Here is a 24408-nt window from a genome sequence, read left to right as displayed (position 1 = left end):
CAATTTGTAAACACTTAGCACAGTTCATGTTTGGTAAATAGGGATATTAATTAAAGTTTGTAAAAAAAAAAAAAAAATTTAAAACAAAAAAGTGTTAAGTTTTAAGATTGTACTGTCACATCTCTATGTTTAATATTTGGTTTAAGGCAACAAAAGAACCACACACAAACAAAACTATCTACAAAGGCAAAAGTTTCACTCCCTTTGGGTTCAAACAACATATTCACATTATTGCCTGGGATGTAAATATAGGTTCGTCTTATACAGTTTCTATCAGGGATTTTCAAACAGTGAGACAATGAAGCCCTTTCTCACTGAGCTTGAAACACGTGCCCCCCCCCCCCCCCCAACTCTCACACTGCTCTCGATCAATGTACGAAAAAAATAAAACTTGTCTTTCACATTTTATTATATTTCAGCAATTATGTGACGTGCGCATGAATGATTGTTGGGATTCATAGGCAAGAAAAAGCTAATACTGTTCTAATTCTATTCTAACTCTGATAATTAGATGTTTAATTTGAGATATCTATAAAAGTCTTATATATAGTCTCTAATTGTCACTCCTGTTAAGACTGCGTTTGTACTCAAATAAATTCTGTTAATCTCCATTACACTTACAATAAATTTTATTTCACTGCGTCTTTTAATAAAAATATTTGAAAGTAATTTCTTCTCTCAAATAAAAAAAAAAGGCAAAAATCATGCTGGCATAAGGCAATCGCCTGCTCACACTTGGGGGAAAAAAAACCCACCGGTTTATATAAAACTCAGTGAGCGGGAGGAAAAGCCTCCTCCAGTATATTGCCTTTATACTTCATCAAAACATCCATCTCAGTCAACTTTCTCCTCAGTTTGACTCTTTCATTGTCAACATGCAAATGAGTGATTTCCTCTCAATTCTACGGAAGTCTGTCGTACACATTGTGCAGGGTCCTTTGCCGAGCGCTCGCTCTCAACCAGTCAATTCCTTGACACGATTACAATAAAGCAACAACCACGAGAAAATTACCAAATAAATGGGAAATGACTTATTACTGTTCTCTAAATCACAGTATGTTTAGTTTAAGAGTTAGTATGTAAATATGTCAAGATGAATAACTCATATAAGTAACCGTCAAACACTATAGTATAATACTTGTAATATAAAGTAACATATATTATTACAAGTTGTATAACTATCATTATGACTACATACAAATCGTACTTCTTATAAGGATAAATATTGTATAGTCTTGACATTCTTCATCCACTATCACACCACTGGTATGTGTGTTAAAAGGTTAAAACAGTTTGTGTAGCTGTCAGTGTACATTCAACAATGAACTTGTGCAAAAAAAAAAAAAAAAGAAACTAGAAATCAACCATCATGGAACAGGTCCAAATGTGTGTGTGTGTTTTCCCAAATGTCAAGAAGTTTGTGTCCTGTGAAGCCCCATTACAAATATGGGTAAATAGCCTCGAAATGCAAGTTGTGCATTCAATCGTTAACTGATTTCATTTTACAGCCAGCGTCTTCAAACTTTCACATTGAATAATAGTTGTGGATGAGGGCGACCTGCAGGAAAACAACACTTCTCTGTGAGACCTCCAGACCAAAACATTTTCAGTTGTTTCTCTTCACTTCCCTTCAAAAAAACCTGGAAATTAAGAAGGCAATTCACATATATTCCTCGCAGAAATGCTCTTCGCATCCAGGGAAACCACGCTCAGGCTTCAGTCTTCTCTTTGTCCTCCTTCTTTTTCTTGCTCTTCTTCAAGAACGAAGGTGTGCGGAACTTCTTCTTCTTTTTCTTGGGGGACTTGCTTTGGCTCTCTGGGGTGTGAGCCTCCCCCGACTTCTCCTGAGTCGTTATGGAGATTTCTACCGTTTCCGAAGTGCTCACGCTCAGCTTCGATACCTCGACGCTGAGATCCTCCTCCTCCGTCTCTGCCAAGTGGTCCTTCCCGTTGGGTATTGTGTCTGTCAGCAGATTAAAGCATGTCAGTGAAGAGGGGGGGGGCAGCCACAAAGACAAAGCTACAATAATGAGTTAAACTATGCACCTAATGTGAGGCATTTCGCCTCCTTTTCAGGAAACTGAAATATCATTCTGCAATGGAATTACCTTGCTTATCTGGTGTCATCATGGGAGACAGGGAGAGGGAGATAGTGGAGCCGTCAAATGTCGTCATCTCATCTGCATCAGTGGCATCTTCGTCGTCTTTAACAAGATTAAAGTCGGAGAGGTCGGTCATTCATCAGAGCCGGGATGTTCGTTTGGGCGAGGTTTATTAGAAGAACAAACTGTGACGGTGTTTGGTCTCTGTTAATACGGTTGAGATTAATTCGGAGTGGGAAATTAATATCTAAATTAAATTAAATTGGAATCCATCCAACTAAGCTTTTTCACTGCAGACACTTTTCTCTCTTTACGGAAGCGCAACAGGAGCTATTCCCAAAACCCAGAAAAAAGTTCGGCTTTTTTGCTCTTGTGTTTCACCAATTTGTTTTGTTGTATTTTACTTTTCTATGTTAAAAACACCATGTACTGTATATATTTCACATCATAAAGTAAGATTCCTTTTTAATCAGTCATTTTAAAATAGTCTCATATTAAACCAAAATGTCCAGGAGAGATTTTCTGATCATAAATAAAAATATCATGTGGCACTATAATCACGGGACCACTGTTGTTTCACTTTTTTTTGGGCAACTCAGAAAACAATTTGCAATTCTGAGTTTTATAACAACTTGGAAGACAGGTGGTGGGTGATTCAGAAAACATTTGATTCTATATTTGTTTTAAATTTGGTAAGTTCCAGGATCCAAACATAACATTTATGAGCTCCTAATAAAGAACACAGCATTGAATTAAAAATTAAAAATGACATTTAATGATGACAGCCTACGAACCAAGTTGGGGAAAGGCGCACTAAATATAGATGTGTAACTCTCCTATTAATTAAAAATGTTTGTCACTCAGCGCCTCACCACAAACAACACATTTAGGCATCTGGTGACGCTAATTTAAGCTACATCAGAAACAAACAAAACAATAGAGGCTTCTTGACTGTTTTCTAAATTGAATAATTAATTCACTCAATCGACATCCTGACGTACCGGATACTTCGGAATAATCTTTACAGAATTACATCAATATTTGTGAAATGTTTGAACACTCCTATGTGTTTAACTCAGGCTTAGCATGTTTTTTATTCTAGTCCACAACATAAAGAAGATAATCTTTAAGTTTTGAAGCCTCTGCATGTTTTAGAAGCGGTGGTTGTGAACATTGCCTCACTTGCAAACACATTTACTTTAACATTCTCATGTTTTCTCACTTCTGAAAACTATTTCATGGTATACTTTTCAACCATCTTCTCTGTTGTTGTTTTTTTTATTACTTTGAGCAAATGTATCTCAGTGTGAAAATAAAACAACTAAAACTGTGTTCAAACATGATCTTGCTGAGCAAAAACTGCAAGTTTTCCCAAACTTTTGATCATCAGTAAGGTTGTTTTTGGAAGGATCCCTTTGGCTTTTCGTCAAAAAAGAACAAGGTGATGTTAACTTCTGGGCTGAAGCACAAAAATACATCACTCCCTGCGGCATTCGAGGGAACTGAGCCATCAAGCCCCCCCCCCTACTGAAAAGAGTCAAAATGTCTCCCATGAAGGAGCTCTCTAATGCTGCTGAGATATTTCACAGGCGACCTTCCTGTGACACTGGAGAAAAGGTCAGGAGATCACTGCAGTCACTCTGGGTGAATCTCAATTGTCTGTACTTTGTTGCACTCCGTCAAATAGTTATGACATTTTTTATTTTTTTCTGGGCAGGAAACTTCTTGTTTCTGTTCATTCAACTCCAGGCGAAAAACCAGGACCTCCGGCAAGACTAATTAACTGCGGAGACTCAAAGCTAATGATGCACTCTCCGTCTCTCTTCAACAAGTCCTCGACATAGTTTGAGTAATGTATGAAGGACAGAGATGAATACCTTCTTGACCTTGCTGCTTCTTTTCCACCATGTTCTTGTATTCCTCCAGATCCTTCTCAGAGAGTTCATTAAAAGGGTTTGGAGGAAGAGAGCGGGTCTGCTCCTCATCCTCAATGATGAAAGCCTGACAGAAGGAAGAGCATAAAACATTACGATGGTAACACGGTGTTACTTGCTCTAACAAAGAAAAAAGAACGAGACGACTGGTTGCATATTCATGGGTTGTTTCTTTTGGACAATTGTATAACAAAAATCCCATTTCTTCCAAACTGCTGGTGCTTCCCACCACTACTGTTTGTTTTCTCATAACAGTAATAACAAATCGCAGCATTTCCTTCAGCACACACTTGACTAATGAGTGTATGTCTGAAGTGAAAGTTACTAGGAACTCTGCGTGTCTTTATAGTTCTGTTTTTGTCAGGATAACTTCTGGGATTTATTAGTATTGTACATTGTTGAAGGGCCTTGCACAATGTTTGTGCAGTTTCTCCCCTCGGTAAAGTTTGACATTGAAAAATAAATACAAGACACATCCTCACTGATTTGAGTTTGCCTTTTGTCTTTGCTGGAGGATACTTCACTTGTTTCCAAGCTCGAATAATAGAAACTAAAATTGGGATGTCACTTAGTTTGGCGTTTACAGTTTTCCTGGATGGGACCAAAGTTGAAAAGCGAGACGAGTTCACGCTCGGGTTGCGATAAGACCAGATTTAGTGGATTAAACCAAAATGCATCCTGGACAGCTGTTGTCACACTTATTCTGTGAAAACATCCAAAACAACGCTGTACGCTAAACTAAATGCAACACAATGCTCTGCTCACAGCTCTTTGGTCCATGCTTCGTTCAGACTTCAACGGAACGTTAATCAAACGGAGTGAAAAGTGCGTTTATAAGCTGAGAAATACTTTTTAAGTGGACTCTCCCTGCTTGTTTTTTGCCGTTTCCAGTGTATGAACTTTGTAATATACAGCAAGCGATGGTAGCAGAGCGCAGATACACATTATGTAATATAACGATTACAAGTTATATGCCATTATTGCATTATGGTCTTGGCCTGAGAAGGAAGTTGTTGTTTTTTCCACTGCTTCTGTACTTACAGGTCCCGGTTTGGTGTCCACAACAATGCCTGCAAGTAGTTGAGACTTTGGTCCTGCAGTCATCAGATCACCTCTGTGTTGTTCTTTTATCTGGAAGAAATGGATTCAACAAAATCAATTTCCCGTCGTGCAAAGGCAAGAACTTTCCTCAAATATCTCAGACGATAAAAAAGTGACAAACAAGAAGCAAATAAACATTAAGATAATAAATGTGCTTCCACACTCAAATGAACCCACACTGACACACACCAGCATTTATAACCATCATCCAAATACTTTTGTACATGAGCAGCGAAAGTAAAATCCTTTGATCTGGGATCATTTCAGACTTCATGTGTGGTTTTAGGTTGAAAACGGCTCTTCATAAATCAAGTGCTAATATAATATGAGCCGCCAGCGTAATAGCCAGCGTAATTGTGGCTAAAATACACTTTCCATCCAAGTTATTCATCATGTATCCTCTGAACAAAAATGATCAACCATTAAGCCAGTTTATTATCTAAGGACATTTAAAATGACATTAGCAAATGTTTAACTTGTAGAGAAGGGGAGTATTCTTAAATGTTTGTACCGTTTTCTTGGCAAAGTACTCAATTAGCAAAAAAATAATAATAAAAAACAAAACAACATACTGGTGATGAATAGAAAAAGTAATTTTTTTGCCAACTTTTAATCTGAACATACTCATGCTGTGATATATTGCAGACTTTAAGATTGTTTCTTTAAGATTATTTTGTTGACTTATTTTGTATGACAGTTAAGGAGAATCCTATATTTGTCACATATACAGCAGAATGTGCCACTGGACCCCCCCCCAAGTGTTGTTTTTCTACTGACCCGATTCCTCTTGTCCAGCACCTCAGTGGGATTAGTGTTGAGTGGTACAAACTGGTTTGGATCCTCAATCTTTATCGGGGTGCCGACATTGTTGCCCGGTTCTGAGGACTTCATCCACTGAAAGAAGATAGTCACAAATTCAACATTAACGTGTATTTATTAGCCTTGCCACAAGAGGGCAAACTTAGATCAGTTTGCTTGAAAAGAAAAAAAGCAGAAAGGATCAGATCCTTCACTGTCCTCTCAACAGTTTACGCACCATGGTTTTGCTCCGGGGGCTGACGTCCCCGCTGGGCGACTGCTCGGGAACGTTGACCCTCAAGTAGCTGTTGGGTGAGTTGAGCCAACGGGTCCTTTCTCGCTGTTGCTTCTGCACCATGAACTTGAAAGGGCTGCGCAGACCCATCTCGCAGTCGTCTTGTGGCACCGCTGACACCGTGGCCGGGATTTCCACGTCGTTCTTTGAGCGGGGTTTTTCACGGACAATGGGGTACCTGTAAGAGTAACCCGTCCTGTATCCCTGCCAGATCAAACACAGAGGAAACATTATTCCAGCTGGACAAACTCCACTGTGTTTTTCAGCTTCTTTGTAGCCTCTTATTATTTTTTTTTCAGTGTTCATACAATGAATCAAATAACAAAAAACAAAAAAAATAAATACAACTAAACAACTGTAAAAGAAATTAAAGCGATTCAGAGGCCACCCAGATTCCACTCACATAATGCTTTAAATATTTAAACCTTGCAGTATATACAAACAGCATTCTTGTAGATGTGCCCAGTTACAGAGGGAAAAGATAAAAACTGGAGTCTGAAGGAGTGTGTAGTGTTGTTAACAATACATCAAAGACCCAGAGAGACGATGAGAAAAGTACTACTTGCAATATGTGCAAAGGGTAGTCTGAAGTCGGCTGTATGAAGCTAAAATAAAGCAAGAAAAAAAAAAAAAGTGATGTTTTCACACAGCAATATGACAAGTTAGCCACAAAGGAAAATCCTTGTGTTGGGCTTTGATCGCCACAGTGGGAACAAGCTGACACTCTTTTTCACTTTTCACTGGAATTTAAAGTAGTTTTTAGATGCGGGGAAAAACAGCAAATATATGTATGAACCGAGAACTTCTATACATTCACACGCTACCCGGGGACATGAGCTACCCTCATGTTCACATGATGGCTGGTTGCATTCATAAATGCAGATAACATAGTGTTATATTATTACAATTACATTACATTATGCAGTATATTTCATTTGCCCACTGAACATGATTATTTTTACATATTGGACTGGTGGAGGCAAAAATACTCACTTTATAAGTAGTGAAGCTACAGAGACTTTGCTAAAATTACTGATTTAGCATCTTTACTAAATTTAACAAAGTGCTGGTTCTGAGATGTATTAAAAAAAAGGTCTCTTCTTATTTTTACTTAATGAATATACATGGCCTGCCCTTCTTTATGGTGTTTCCAGCATTGTCTGACGAGATGGAGGCTTTATATGCAAATAAGTGTAAACAAAAGCGCACAAACGTTATAACTGTTGTTTTTGACCGTATGTTGGTCAGCGTGTAACATTAACCAGGTTCATTATAAGTGATTAAGATTGCACTTCCATCCATCCATCCATCCAATGTGAAGAGTGAAGGCAGCTCAGACACTGCACAGGTTTCCAGTCGATCAAAGAGAGAGATAATCACACATTCACACACCCCTCGGCAATTTGTAGAGTCATCAATTAACTGCAAATGTATGCTTTTAGACTGTAGGAGGAAATGTTTGTACCCAAACAAAACCCCAGCATGCACAAGGAGAACATACAAACCTAACCATGAATCAAACCAGGCAATACACTTGTATATCACAGAACTTTCAGAACTAAAATATTTTATTAAATAAAAATACAAACGAGGCGGTAACTTGGCTGCACTTCATTAAAAGAAACGCTGTATATTTAATTTATTACCATTATTTTAGAAGGTCTGCAGGCATTATACAACTATTTATGTAACTTGATCACTCTTAAATTCACCATCGGCAGCTTCATTATCAGTGACTGTCACCATCAACTGCACTGATTCTTTCACCGCAACCCAGAATCATCTTTGTGGAGGTTATAACTACGAAATAGCTTTGAGAATGTGAGGAGTAGAAAGTACAGATATCTGTGTTTAAATGCAGAGAATTAAAGTAAAAAGTTGTTGCAATACTAAATATTCAAATAATGTAGATACCTGAAAAACACGCATACAATAACAAAGTTACTTGCCAAGTGAGTTCCAGATTTGTACTTACTGACTCAATATATGTTGGAAAATTTCCTTTTAATTTCTGGATGGGTAACGATGTGTTGGATGAATCTGACCTGCGAACTTCTTTTGCTGTTTCTCGCAGGTGAACGTAACGGGAGGGTTAAACAGTAACTTTTCCTTTGTGTACTTTGTGTTGCTTTTAAATGTATACAGGGTCTTTTTATAAACTCCTCATCCTTAGTGATGCCCTTTAGTGCAGCCAGAACCTCTTGTTGTCTCCATTTTGGGATTGTTTCCGACATCGCCACAGCTTAGTGCAATTCCACGTTCGGTCGCGGAAGGTCAGACGTCCAGTTGTAGCGACCGTCCTGACATTTGGACCCCGTGGCACGCTCAACCGTCTTGGAGGAAATGCCAAATCGTATCTCCCCAAATTGAGCACAGTGGAGTGCCTGCACTAAGTGACTCTGTGGTCGGTGTGGATGTAGCTGCCCAGAGCATGCCGCGCCATCTGGAAGCCATGATTGAGAGGGTGGGAGCGCCGTGATCACAGAGAGCAAACGCAGCTGCAGCCACACTTGTTAGCGATGAGCACACCGAAACAGACAGCCTGACATCTCCCGTATCCACAGCACATGTCACGGGCTTGGTCATTATCGGTGTGGTTAGAGGAGCAGGGTGCTCAGGGACCGTTACAGACACACACGAGGGAGCAGCCAGAGTGGCGGCCAGCCGGTTAGAAACTTCCAACTTTGACAGCTACCACAAAACATCATGTTTGAATCACACACGTCACTCTGAGATTAGATTAACTAAAATAAAAGCACATCTAATCTCATTGTGTTCTCTAATCAGACACTTCCCGAGGAAGTGCCAAGGACAGGAAGCCCAGAGGATGATGGGGGGGGGGGGGGGGGGGGCGACGAAGGTCGGGGGTTCACTCACCAGGTTGTCCAGCATCCTCATCAGGGACTCGAACTCGGCTTCGCCCACTTTCCACTTGACCTCGTTGTCTATCACCACCCCGGCAGAGGCCACTCCCTGGGTCAGGGGTTTCAGCCTCTCCCTGTCCAGGAGCACGAGGCTTTCCGTGCCACCGGAACACCTCATGGCGTTAACCTAAATAAAAATAAATACGAGGAAAATTATCATTCCGTGCAAAGCTGCAGCTTCCCTCGCGAATTCAGTGAAATTCAAAAGCCTGACTTGTGCCAAGAACGCTGTGAATACAATCTCTTCAAAGACAGAGCAGTATTTTAATCACATTGCTTATTATTATATCGGCCATAACATTATGGCTCTGCACTATTATTTGAGGTGCCTCCTCCGCTACTAAAATAGCACTGATCCATTGAAGCTGTGCGGTGGGACGACATATTATTGAAAAAAAAAAGAAGAATATGAACACGATCCACCATTTTACCTTGATACCTCTGCTAACTAGTGTCTGCTGCATTTTAATTGGTTGTTGGTACCCATGTAAAGATGATCAGCATAATGTAATTCTATTATTATCCTACATATTATCCTATTTTTTCTCCATAGCACAAAGTGACGGGAGAATACTAGACACACTGCACCTGACTGAACAGTGAGTTCAAGCACCCGTTCGCTTCTTCATTGATATATGCATAATACCAGATGTACTTACAACTCAGGCTCCAGTTAAGGAGTTTGATTCATTGGTAAATGGACGAGAAAAAAAAAACAAAAAAAAAAACCCTTGTGCAAATGCAGCAAACTTAAAACAGACATCATCGTGTCAAGGCCACACTCAATCGAGCAAATGGCTTCAACCCGAGTGTCATAATTACACTTTATTACAACACGTAGGGAGGAAAAAGCAAGAAATACAAGCAGCTGTACCTGGATTTCACAGGCTTGCTGTGCATGGTAGACGTAGTGAAATGCTTCTTCTACAGTTTCCCCCAAAGCCAGCAGCCCATGATTCCGCAGGATCATCACCTGAAAAACACAGAAAGCACTTGAGCTACCAGATGGCTCACCATAACCACCACTACACACTAAACACACCCCATTTCGGTAATTCTAATTAACATATCCAGGCACGCTAATGTGCATTAATTACATTCATGCACGCATTAATTAGCAATGTTCTCCCATGTCTGAACACGTGGAACATCTTGACGCGAAAACGCAACATAAAACAAATTGTGGTGCATCAGTTAATGTGCCGTTCTGGTAACTGCAGGCTGTGAAATCAGAACCAATGAACACACATATCATGTGACAAACTGAAGTCAAATGAGTAGATTGGAAAAGACTCGGTAAAGTCCTATATTTTCATTATTATAATGTCCTACGATTTATTGGAAAATAGAGAGTATCAGATATTAATATGATAGAAGGGCTGGAAGAAAAGAATGATAAATATTTTCCAAGTATTATGATATTGCTGTTTGACTCACACGGGGAAAAGGTTATTATTATTTTATCAGTTTGTGGCTTAAAGTCTAGAAAATGGCAGCAGCAGTGAAATGTCCATCTGAATTTTCCAACACTGTCACAAGATTTTCTCAGACTTTCTTTGGTACAACACGCTGATAACGGTTGTTTATAAAGCTCTCTCACTGTGAAACATGAGACTGATGTTTTTCCCCCTTAAAATTCAAGCAGTGTATTATCTTAACACTTGGCTCCCAACCATTCAGCTAGAACAGCCCCTTTTAGTTTGCCTCTGACAAAGGCTGGAGACGCTTCTGATCTCTGATTCACTAAAATGTTTCACTTCTGCACACACACGCGCTCACAAACATGTAAAAGCAGGATAAGTGTAATGTAATCAATTCACGAGATAATCAGAAAGTCTGTTTGATTTGCTTCAATTGCAAAACACATAATTCCTATTGTCACTTTAACTTTGAATTCATCAACAACTACAGTCCCATGTCAAAACTCACCAACACCCTGAAACAACCAATAATGTACTACCTGTAAATAGTGTAATAATTTCCATCATTTTTTGATGTAATCAAGTTAGTAAAAGACATTTTACAACCACAATTGAGAGAACGAGAGATAATGAATGGATAAGACTGTAAAATCCACTATGCCCGGATTTGATATTCATACAGCACAAAACCTGTTACACATTTTTTTTACTTCCAAGAAATGCAGTTTTATTCAGGTATTATAACATTATTGGCTTACGTTATTAAATTTTTGTTATATTTTCATTACAATAATGGTTCAAATATCTTAATTACACTATTGGAAAGTTATTACATTATGGGCTTTATTACATTGAAAATGGCAAAGGTTATTACATTATTGTACACATCGTATGATTGCAGTTTATTTATTTCATTTTATGCACAAAATGAGATGTGATAAAACTGTTTGTGATGCATTGATAGTCAGTGTAACTCATACTTCATTCAGAATAGTGGAGCGTTGGGTTTTCTCCAACAACTCTGGCAATGTCAGAGTGATTCAATGAACATCGACACGGCTGAACAGTTCAAAAATTGTTCTCGTAGCCTTTTGTCTTGGAAAAACTCACACACTGTTTGTTTTTCATGCTGTGTGCAAACATAATTACCTCCTGGAATTTTAAATTTATGCTTTAAGTATGATAGTCATATATTTTTTAGCACATAAACACAGTGTACACCGTATATGTGCCATCACTTTCCATGGCTCTCTTTCCTACATACAGACTTAATTTTTGAGTTGAAGCGTTAAAAACTAACGGTTAGTAAATTAAAATAAAGAGCGTGCTGCGTCCCATGTGGACGCCACTACAGTAATGAAGAGCCCGGGTTTGACAGTACCTTGGCAGTCGGGCCCAGAGCTTTCTGAAATTCCACCTTCTCCTCTTTATTATCCAGGCTGCCATGGAAACCAAAGCAGCCCACATCTCCGAGAAGCAAAGCCTCCTGGGAAATGGGCAGGACTCCACACTTCATGGAGGACACCTGTTAGCACCGGATAAAAGCAAACGCACACTTGTCTCACACCGACATCTAAATGGAGGCACATGTTGTGCCGTTGGGCACAAATAAAACTTAACACTGTGATGTTCATCACGTGTTCTGCATTTTATAGCCGGACTTCAAAGAACACGGCAGACATGCATTACGAGGTGTCTGCATTTAAAACAACAAGGCGTGCAGGAGGACTGCTTTAAATCCTGCCTCTTCCTCTGGTGCAAAATAAGCATTTTACATGCTGCAACTTTTGAGGCCTTATTAAAAATAAGGCTCGTTTGATATTCTGCTGGCGATTACTTACCGAAGCTGTAGCTGGGGTGTGTATGTGGATGATGCATCTCACATCGGGGCGCATTGAGTAGATGGCCGAATGAGCGGCGAATCCGAAATGGTCAATATCAAGATCGGTAGAGCCGGAATCCACCACTTCACCGATGATGTTCACTTTTACCTGCACGACAAAGAAACACAGGTGGCGAAGCTGTTGAGACTGATCTCCATATAAGGTTGCGCGTGTCGAGGCGCAAAAGAGGATTTGTTGTCACTTCAGGAAAAAAAATGAAAGATAATTACAAGCGACGTGACTAAACCAATAAACCATACCCCGTGGAGTTGGCCTTTAGACTAAATTATGTTCACGTTGTATTTACTACACATACGTGGTGTGTTTTGGAAGCCCAACAAACATGCCATAAAACCTGCCGTGATAACGGTTTCAGCTCTGCTGAACAGTATTTCCATCAGGTGAAACTGACAACCTTACCTGGTCATTTATATGTGCCTGGCAATTACTTTGCAAATAGCAGGGCTTGAAAATGCCTTGCTGAATTCACAGAGCATTTTACGTTCCTGTTCCTTAAGAAGACGTGTAACGGCAGCAATAGAATTTAGTAGATCATTTCAAATACATGCGGTCAGTTTGCTTACCAAATTCCCTGCCGTCACCTCAGCGAATGAGAGTCCTCGTGGACAGATCAGAATGTGGTCCTGCTCTTTACTCACGCGCACCTGAGACGAAAAGGACACAATAGTCATGCTTAATGGAGCAAGGCAACAGTGAAATGCACAGTTCTGCAAATTTACTCTTGTCAGGGTCAGAAAGTCAAGAGAATTAAGGGAAATGGAGACTCATTTCTCCAAATCAAGGGGAATCATAGAGGATGGCATCTTTTTCAGTCAAAAAAAAAAAAAAATCAACTAGTGGTGTGCATGTTGATGTAAGTCTTTTGAGGCTTTTGCTTTTGGGGAAAATCCGATCCTCAGATCCTGACATCTCAGGTCTTCATAAAATATTTTCTTGTGGATTCTTGCTGATGGGAACCTGTTCATAGTCGCAAACCTTACATTTCTCAAACCTAAATAATATAAACTTCATAAAACACAAGGAGGTATAGCCAGAGAGTATGCAGCCCATGAGTAGGAACAAAAACCTGGCACTGCATACCTAATCAGGTGTGCACTGTGGCGTGAGTGTGAAGTTGTACTCACGGTAATGTAGGAGCTTGTAAAACGAGCCCAGCTGAAGAGGTCAACCAGCCTGTAGAGGCTGGCCAGCCTGCAGCGACTCTGCTTCTCGCCTTTGGCGAAAGAGGGAGACTCGATGCCGAACAAGTCGTTGACTGGAGACACCATCCCGAAGCCTGCCGCAGGACACAACGTCATCACTCGGCCGCCTCGCATCCTCAACTTTTACCAGAATGTTTACATGGGTTGTTTGCACAGTCTGTCCGCAGAGTCAAATATCTTGGATTGTCCACAGCTGAAGATATAAAAAGGCCCTTCTCAGAATTCCCATCCTGAAACTCAAGAGTACCCTGTGACTTTAATGCCATATATGGGGATTTAATGACACATGACCGGATCTTTTATGGCCACTTAAGCTTTATTTAAAGAGCAGGACTGAATCAGCCTTTAGGATGTTTTTACTGTACCATCTTCCAATCAGTTTTGATTGTTATTATTTCAGCGAAAGACGTCCAGGGTGTACTGTGACCCTCTTAAAACACGAGACAGTCGAGTCTGGCTAATGTGATTAGCACTGCACACTGCTATGATTCATTACTAAGAGCAGTCATGAGGGCTTATGGAGAGAAAAGAATGACAGAAAATTTTTTTTTTGCTGTCAACAACTTCCTGCTGTTTTCTGCTGTTTCAGGGTTGTTGAGTGTCACAAGAGTCTGAGAATTCAACCTCTGACAATGAAGATATTCAGCCTGCATAATGCACACGGACAGGGGTTACACACTGAATGACAATCAGGCCCCGAGGAAGATGGATGGGTACATTCACAGCACACACACACACACACACACACACACACACACACACACACACACACACACACACACACACACACACACACACACACACACACACACACACACACACACACACAAACACTCACTGATGGGCGAAGTCAGGGGGCCGCCCCCCCCCAAGGTGCTGGCCATGACCAGGTCAGCAATCTGCCTCAGTGCCAGCAGGCCTGTGGGGGTGTTGCCCTTAGTCATCTGGTCCTGAATCAGTCCTTCCAACTCGTCTTTGAACACCTGCAAATAAATATAAAGCTTTCTCTCAGAGAAAGAGATGAGGAGAGGAGAAAAACACGACCACAGAGCTTCTTTAACTTAGCAACGCGTACGCACAATGAGTCAAACACCTCCCGAGTATGTTCTGGGCAGCACAGTTTGTGTTCTTTATTAGAACGACACACAAATCATGAAAGAGTTGTTAAGAAGCCCTTTGTGTGTCGGTGAAAAGGCGCTTCATTAGAAGCAGGGGGCGATGGCGCTAAACCTGACCATCAATTTCCGAGAGTCGACTGTGAATCAGAACTATTTCCCAGTGAGCTGCAGCTGAGCGCTGGCATTCTGCTCCATCTGACCACAGTTCCCATGGTGATGAGATGAGTTTCACTTGTTGGGTCCGTTATGCAATCGCAGATCAGTGTGGGCTCGTCTTATTCCTATGCACTTCGCTGGCATGTGTTTGTTGCACCTCCTGGTGCTTCTTCCAACCAGATTGCGCTGGGCTTTTTATAATCCATTCGATTTATATTACACTGATTTAATTTCCGTTAATACATCTAATGTTTCTATTATCTTTCCTATTGCTCTGATGTCAAAGCAAACATCATCATCTGAGACTAATATTTTCAGAGAACTCTTGGAAGGTTTTTGTGTGTAGCATTCAGTTTAATAATGTGTATATATGCAGACTAACGCAGGTTGTAGATCTGAAGCATTACTGGCAGGTCTACAATCATGTTTGGTCCAGCTATCTGCACAAAAAAAAACTGCTATGTAGGCAAATATTGTACAAGAAGAGAGAAAACCAGCAAATATTCACATCTGAGAAGCCTGAAGAATAAAATTAGTCTTTCCTGTTTTCAAACACTTTCTGTATAAAATGTCAAGCTGAATGTCTCAGTGATTTATTACTATGTTTTTATCTGTAATGTAAGAAAAACCAACAGCGAAAATTACACACATACAAAAGGATTTGGAGCTTTATCTCCGACTATAACATTTCACTGCATGTGCAGCTGCAGTTTATCACCTCAGCAAATGTTGATAAGTGAAAACGGTGGCAAAAGTTTTCAGAGCCAAACAGATATCTAAGTAAAGCACAGCATATGAAGCGGCCTTTGTACGAGAAAAAAACCCCAAAAAACATTTGTGTTTGAGTCAGTGTTGGGTGAATATGCAGTTTGTCCCTGTGGCCTTCAAAGCAACGTTTATTACTCATACGTCGTGAAAGCTTGTGTGTAGGAGGCACTTATACGGGGCTGCAGGCTACATACTGGACTCTGTAGGATATGGGTCACCCTCTTCTTCTGCTCCATCATGTTGAAGTCCTGTCTCAGGTCGGGCGACATGTTCCTGCTCCGGAGGTACTCGGGGTCGCTCTCGTCCACGCGGTCGAAGTAGCGCTCTTTGGAGCCGTTGTTGGACAAGGACAGGGTCAGGGACCCCGCCGTTTGCCTCACGTCCACCAAGCTCATTTCCTCGCCGCCAGGCCACCCACTCGTCCTCTGGGGGGTGGAGAGAGAGACAGAGAGAGAGAGAGAGAGAGAGAGAGAGAGAGAGAGAGAGACAACAAAACATTGCAGTTTCACATTCGAGCTGTCAAGGCAACCGATATTGTTTTAGCTGAAGAGAGAGTGCATGGGTGCAGTGGTGACTCATGTAATTACAGTGATAGGAGACAATAGAGAGGCGAGCATTGTCATGTGATTGATGCAGATTTGCAAGTACAGAGCTGTTAATATGCAAAAAATAAGTTAGTCACAGCTGCTGTGACATCAATGGTAAATTACACAAGATTCTTTTTATACTGACATTAGAATTGACGTTAGAATGTAATTTAATTTAAGTCTTTAGGTTTCTTCAAAACTAACAAAGGGAAATCACATGCTATATTAGAATATAGGACTAATAATAATAGGTTATTAGATTGTATCAGACTTTATTAATCCCACATGGGGAAATTTGGTCATTTCAGATAGTTAGGAGCGTGGCACACAAGAGAATAGACTATGTATATATAAGTAGATAATTAGATAAATATATGTATATATACACATGGAAGACCCAGACGGCAGAAAAATACACAATTAATTATTGAGGAAGGTCTTTTTTGTAGCTTTACAAAACATATATTCCTAGTTTAATGCACTTGATTGATGTATTTAAAGTGAAAATAATGGTTTATAGACATGCATTGTGCACCAAAAGCTGCTGCCAGTGATGCATCTTTAAACATACACCCATCATATTTAGAGTATCGTCTGTAAATAACACATTGTATTTCAGAACAGTAGCATACTATGAAGAGGATACAGATAGGGAACCCAGGCCCTTTTAGAGAAACTAGAAATGGTGACGTGAGTGTTTTTAATACATTTTACACCACTTTCCATGAGATTTGATTGAATAAATGACACGTGATCGTGAATCTGGATGCTTAAAGTATATAAATATTCTTCTTTCGAGTAACAATTTACGATTGACACTTATAATAATAATAAGTGTTATATTAGAGTTGCGTAAAGCAGCAATAGATCTGGAACTCCCACAAACTTCAGACAACATTTGATGCTGAATTAAACGGGTTTGGACCCCAAAGTTCACTGTAATTTTCTTTTGCCTTCACAGATGGGGGAGCAACTCGTGGGGTGTGAGCTGAAAGCAAGCAACACTTCCCTGCCCCCTGTTGTGCAGCATGAAGTTACAAAGCTGGGTCAACAGTAAACAAAGGTGGGCCTCCTGTAAATGATGTGGAATTCGGTTTTCCACCGATTGGAGCAGCGGGGTTTACCTGGATGTGTGCGAAGGAGGAGAGAGATGCGTTGCAAGGCCTGTAAGTGAAACGCTCCACCAAACTGAAAAACACACTCCTCGCAACCTGTTATCCGACCACTCTCGAAACACCGATTGCAGCTTTAAACTATGTGCACGATTCAAAACAAACTAATCCTGCATGGGAACGCGTTTTACGAGGGGGGGAGGGGGGGGGGGGGGGTATGGGGGGCGCGCAAAAACGAGGGAAACGAAGCGCGCACACGAGTGTTACTGTAAGTTGGAAATTACCTGAAAGAAAGTACTCCTAACTTGCTCCCAGCGGCGGGATCTCGATTTACTTCCACGGAGATGGAACAAAAAAAAAAAACCGCGGGTGTTATTTCCGATTTGGGTGCATTACGCACGGAGAAAGGACAAAAAGAAGAAGAGAAAAAGAATTTAAAAAAACGCGCAACTTGGTGCGGCTACAGTATCCAGACAGAGCGGAGCGGACTGCCCGCTGCGGGTAGTAGAGAGTTGAAGAGAGAGAAGAGAGGCTGCACGCATGGAGGAGGAGGAGGGTGTGGGTGTGTTTGTGTGGGAAAAAGGAAAAGTAACCATGTGACTTCACTTATCCACCCACTGGGCCTTCTGCGTTCAGCGGGACAAAAGAATCCCACCGAAGACCACCAAGAGCTGGAGTTTCCCTCAAGTTTCTGCTGTTCGTCATATCGTTGAGAGAAACTTCTTTCCCCTCCCTCCGTGTCTGGGTTGCGCGACTTCATTAACTCCTGCCACCTCGTTTCATAAATAAGCCAGACTCCTGTGTTCCCACTGCAGCTCTGCAGAGGTTTCCATCAAAGCCATGGGGCCCAGTCACACTAGAACAGAAAGCTTCAAAAGCTTGAACAAGTGATTTCCGTAATAAAAAAAAGAAAAGGTTTTCCATAATACAGGAAGCGATGGATCACAGATGTCTGCCTCAAAGAGGAAAGAACTACTATTTCTGCTTATTTGACTTACCTCATAATTATCCCCACATTAATAGGCAAAGTTTTCCATGTGCCAAACATACACACATCTAATTCAGATTTGCAATGAATTATTTATCCGCTGCTTTCTCACTTTTTTTTTCTTTTTTTTTTTCTTTTTTTAAATCATCACAGATCCAACTTTTATACTGATTCATCCAACCATGGCACAACCTGGGCAGGTCGCCAAACCATGCAAGGCAAACAAGACAGGCACGCGCACATGCACTAGAGTAATCTAGCCTCAGATTCGTGTTTTTGGACTGTGGGAGGAAAACACTACCTGGAGGAAACCCACTCATAAAGGGAGTACCAGTGTACATCCCACTTTTCATCATTGACCGGAAATACAAATCCACATATTTTAATAGTTTTCCAGTGTCTGCACTTTTTCCTGATGTTTCAATATTCTGTTAACTTTTTTGTCAATGCATGAATACTATTATTAACTTTATTACGATTATCTATCGGTGTATTATGTTCACACCAGACATAAACATGAATAGACAACGCTCACATCACAGATGTGTTACCATACTTTGTCACTGTCTTGTGAATCCTGGGTTCATTGGTGAGTGTGAGACGCCTGCTGTGGGTTTATACACGTTAAATGAGCTTTTATACATTTTTTTTTTAAAATCCCTCCATCGTTGGCTCTGTTTCACTTGTAGTTTGATACTCGAGCTTATGAAATGATTGTAATCTGTCTTTAGGTCACATTTAGTAATAAAATATTTGACTTAATGGAAAAATATGAGTTTTAAAACCCATATATTCCTCTAAAATAAGAAATAAGAAGAATGCTTCATAGATTTCTAAAAACCCTTGTACATGACAGATGGGTGGATTGATGGGTAGAAAGACTGAAAGCAAACATCAGTGGAGTGGAGTCAGAGACATATGGCATGTTATATATAGAATTTTGAGAATTTCAGAGGTTATCCTTTTTAAAATTTCATTCAAGTGAAAAAAGCTAAACCAAAATGTCTTCTCTTTCTTTTTTTGCACAAGTATCAGCACCTCTGTTTACAATTTTTCACCTTTCAAAGGCGAATTGACCATCATTGAATGTCTCCTGAAGACTGTGCTGCATCGGTATGAATCTAATAACAGTGTTTACATAATATCACTGGCTAATACGGCCTCATGCTCGGCTCTCAGAAAAACAACTTGCATGCTGAGTTTGTTCAAGTAAATTAAATTGTCTCACTTCTCTTAAACAGGAAGGCTCAAGATTAAAGTGAACGTCAAGTTGTGTGGATTTATTTATGAAAAAAAGAAAAAGAAATATCCTCCTCTTCCTCCCACCCCTCCACTATTTTCTGCCTTACCGGTCAGCCTCTCCAGAGAGCTTTGTAGCAATATTCAAATGCACTCCATATGAAATTAATGCAGCAAGAGAGAACCCCCACCCCCACCCCACCCCAAAAAAAATGAGTCACACCCACAACAGAATGTAGATTTGGGGAGAAAGAGTGAAAAAAGACAGGATCACTAACTGACATAACAATTCCAGGAAACCGAGCGGAGTCTGGGAGGTGGAGCAGATATGTAGACATATGGGCTGATGTAATGAAAAGCAGAACTTTCTCACTCCTGAGCACCCACCCCACCCCCAACACACACACACACACACACACACACACACACACACACACACACACACACACACACACACACACACACACACACACACACGCACACACACGCACACACACAGCCCGAAACCCCTGCCTCCCTGTTTCTGGCAGAGTTCCCATCGAAACCACATGCAAGCTTTGGCTAAACGTCTGGGCCCGGCCTCCTCCCACCCTGCAGCCCCCGCATTCCTGCTGACTATTTGAACTTTTCAGCGAGGGCAGTCTATCTTCAAGCACTGACCAAATGGACAGATCACTGCTGAAGGAAATTGATGGTGAAAATATAGAAATCCGCCCTCATCTTATCAGAAATAAAAGCTCAGAATGCAGACGTACAAATGCTCTCAGGATATATTCACTGATTTCCAAAAGAGCAATGCATGGCAAAAAATAGAACACTATGGAAGATTCACAGTCATGGATAAACCCACAAAAACTATCTTAAAAAAAAAAGAAAATCTATACATTGGATCCTATACCTGAAGAGAATGATGCTAATAATCCTGCGGTTGTACATTCAGATCCACATTCACCTGTTTTATGGTCATTACATTTCTCTGCAATAAAGGTTTCCAGATATAATGCCTCAACAACTTAACAGTATTTTCTTCATTATTTATTAACAGTTATTGAGGTATATAATCAATAGCTGTGAGGCCAGGACTGAAAAAACAAACAAACAAACAGCAGTTTAGAAGGCAAAATAGACACGGCAAACAGAAATTCATTTTGAACTGTAAAGTGGAGGAAAGCTGCAGCCTGCGAGAAGGAGAAGTCATTGTTGATTCCCCCATTGCAAAGGTTCAGAGAAGAGGAGAAAACTATTGGGGTGTTGTGCCAGTTGAGGAATGAGTTGGTGAATCAGAACCAAAATCCTTATCAGTGAAAAGAGCAACACTCAGAGTCGTAGTTGAACTTTGGCTGAGCTTAAGAAAAAAAAACTCTGGCTCCATGATAGGCAGGGGATGTTGCATTGGAAAAAAAAAGAGAGAAAAAAGTAGGACGCATGAAGTTACCTTTTGACCTGTAGCAATCTTTTCTGTTCTGTTCTAAACAATGCAACCTTCATACGTGGAGAAAAGATACCACTGAGACGTGCTGTACACATTGGCTCAACAAGCAGGGGCCCCTGTGAGCGCCAAAAAAAAGATAAGAACCTCTACAGTTTCTTTCTTTCTTTATTCTTTTTTTTTTATTTATTAAAAAGCCAGTACAGCTTCCATTGTGACTGTTAGATTGTTGACATGGCTGGAACAGTCTGAAATCTGAATATTTAGCAGTTCACATTCACAGGAAAGGAGCTTTATTCCTCCTCGGCCAAGTTCGCCCTTTAAAAGGTTAAGAAAATAAAGGAAAAATAAATAGAAAACACAAAATCAGTAGAGATTGCTTCTTTATGTTACTTTATAAACTGGAATTGACAAATGCTAAAAATTTTCATATGTGAAATTTTGTTAGTGGTGTTAAATATTCATTTTACACACTTTATTGATTAGTTACTGAGTTTAAAGGCTTCGAAGAGACAGAGAAACAGAACACAAATATCGAAATTTCTAAAGAAATTTCAGTCCCGTGTGAGTCAAACTCCAAAATATGAGATAATATATAGAGTCCCTATTGCAGCCAAAGCACTGCTGATGCAAAATTATCTTACAAACATAGCCAGATTTTTTTTTTTTGGGGGGGGGGGGGGGGGTGGCATGGGGATTCACACAGCTGTTGAGGATATATTAAATTCTAAACAATAAATTTGATAGTTATAGATTGTTATCAGATCGTCAAATTAACTGCTTGTATCACAGTCTATCACCTCCTGATGACATCAAATCAGACTGCAGGTGTCATATTGTTTGAGTATATGGGACTTGATGGAACTTGCTTGTTACAATACATGGTTCTCCTTTGAAAGTGATGACGTGTTACAGAATAAAAAAGAACAAGAAAAATGTTTCTGGTGAATCTGTCCTCTGCTGTTAAAGCTGTCAGCGAGAAGACTGTAGTCTCAATTGTGTGAACTGTTGTTATTCAAATTGCTGCAAATCGAGATGCTTATCGCAGACGGCTCGTTAAAATCATCATTCAGGTTCGCTCTTACTGAACTGAGACTGTGAACATTCGGTTATGATTAATTCGGTGAAGGGCGGGGAGAAAAAAAGAATGGCAACAGTGTCTCAGGTTTGCGCAAGCGGGGTTGCCATGGTAACTGATGCTTTTACAGTTTGAGGCGAAATTAGTCAGAGAGGAGTGAATGAGTGCCAGATAACATGCACTTTTACAGTCAAGAGGGTGTTATCTGCACATGGCATGAAGCGCCAGGACTCGACCAGTTTATGGGAACGTTCTAAAGAGAACTTTCTCACATCGTTAAAAAAAGAAACACTGATTATCTGGCCCTGCGTGACTGATTGTCCGTCCTCTTAATTAAAACACATCCTCGAGGGTTTGCAGTGTTTCCTAACCAATTTCCAAGTGGAGACATGTTTGAAATATTGGCCCTAACCAACCAACCAACACTTCCAGGTATCCATGTCTTGGGGCACTAAATCAGCCCTAAGTCTAGGTGCAAACTGATACTGTTTATGTTTATATTTCTATTTACATCCACTAGCCATTTCATTAGATACACTTTTAAAATGAAATGTTTAGTTTTACTCTGCCTTAGACAAGACCATTTAGAAGTAGTTTAGAGGTGTTTCTAATATTCATATCAATAACTTGGTAAAAAAATACTAGAAGTTACCGGAAGAAATGCCTGGTGGGTCTTTTTTAAGTTCTCACATGCCTATGAGCGAATAACAGCCGGAGTCTGAGTTCCAAATTCATAAAACTTTCTTAGTCTCCAGGGAGCAAGTGAAGGCACACAGAGTAAGTAGTGCAACAACAACTACAAACATTAAATGGCAGCAGCAGACTACAGGCAGTTCTGCAGTAGTGAAGTGAAATGAGGTGAAGCCCTAAAGTGAAGTACTTAAGGGAGCGCAGTGCAAATGAGAATAAAAATGACATTAAAATGTGCAAATGTGCGATGAGGTATGATGACAAAGATGTACTATAAATGTAGTGAGGCAGGTCAGGTAATAGACACAGACTGAGCTATGTACAGGGGTATTATACTGATTCGGATAAAAACGGTGACGTTCAGTGGTGAGTTTTAAGATCTCCTCAACACTCTGATTTAAGATAAAGAAAGTAAAGGCATTGATCTCGTCTCTCACACTGATATTTTAATGGAATGACCAACATTTTCTGATTGCTTGTTTGAACACTGCTGAGGAAGGTGTTGAAAAGATTCAAGCAACATATAATTCTTGAAAAGAAAGTGAAGTTACTTTACTAGTTACAGCAAAGTAATGATAAGAGTTTTACAAGTTATCACTTTGCGAAACAACTCTTGCATTACTGTCATTATTGTTATTTTTCACATAACTCTTATTTTGATGTTGCTGTGACTTATTATCTGAGCTGACGGCGCTGTGGGCATCAGTCTGAGGACTGATCAGATTACATCAATCAGTTGGAAGAAGATGCTCTGTAATCTAGTAACCAGCAGCTCTGGAAGAAAATCAATTTAATAGTTGACGACGACGAGAAGAACCAGCAGTGAAGGAACAGAGACGGGAAGGTGAAGTTTATGTGGAGGCAGCTGCATGTGAAAGCTACTTCATCAAGGTTCTCCAGCAAACGAGTTCAGCAAAATAGTAACAGAGATGCTGGACAAAGACATGCCAACATTCGGCATAGTGAGGAACACAGAAAGACTCTTTCGAACTCACAGAAGTAACATAACAAGGTTCAATTTCACTCAAACCTCAGTAATTAAAATTTCCTGACATTATCAAGGTACAGTCAAAAGCAGAAGTTAAATTAAAGTGAATAATAAGTTTATAATGCTGTATTCACAAGGCTGACTTCAATCTACAGTATGGGATATATTTTTAAAATATATAAATCAATGTTCAGGATCTCGCCAAATGTGCTCACACTGTGTGACTTGACATTTACAATACAGGAAAGCTAAATCCAGATAATTTTGCCAAAGTGAGGATCATTTGGATGAGTAGAGAACAGCGAGAGTTTGAAAATGATCTGATATTTGTATCAAATTTAATCACAACACTGATTGAGGTTTAATACCTTTTTTCACTATACATTTCTTGCATTTCCCCGAGAGGAAGCAATAACTTCCCCACCGCAGATTTCGAGTTGATCTGTATGATAAACTATCCTTGAGCTTTCAACCAAACCTGAACGTGAAGATCCTCCAGAGATAGGAGAACCCGTACCAGTCTTTTAAAAATTGTTACCGTAAATCAATACCATTGTTTTGATGTCGTAACACA

At 40.2% G+C, this 24408-nt stretch overlaps 1 protein-coding gene across 1 annotated transcript; it reads right to left on the bottom strand.

Moving 5' to 3' along the window:
- Positions 1-369: 369 nt before the first annotated feature.
- LOC308138144 (gamma-adducin-like) lies at positions 370-16127 on the bottom strand. Its single transcript, XM_080507131.1, has 14 exons — positions 15918-16127; positions 14520-14664; positions 13604-13755; positions 13043-13123; positions 12417-12566; positions 11957-12100; positions 10029-10127; positions 9108-9281; positions 6174-6434; positions 5915-6031; positions 5078-5167; positions 3980-4103; positions 2109-2204; positions 370-1963 (listed from the first exon to the last, which is right to left on the bottom strand). Exons 1-14 carry the CDS (start codon positions 16116-16118, stop codon positions 1710-1712), a joined length of 2088 nt encoding a protein of 695 aa, XP_080363257.1. The 5' UTR covers positions 16119-16127; the 3' UTR covers positions 370-1709.
- Between the last annotated feature and the right edge of the window lie 8281 nt (positions 16128-24408).

Source organism: Blennius ocellaris, assembly GCF_963422515.1.
Source record: "Blennius ocellaris genome assembly, chromosome: 13".
In the NCBI taxonomy this organism is placed as follows: Eukaryota; Metazoa; Chordata; class Actinopteri; order Blenniiformes; family Blenniidae; genus Blennius; species Blennius ocellaris.
Note: the sequence above shows the minus strand (reverse complement) of the source record. Positions and strands in the feature narration are given on the sequence as shown.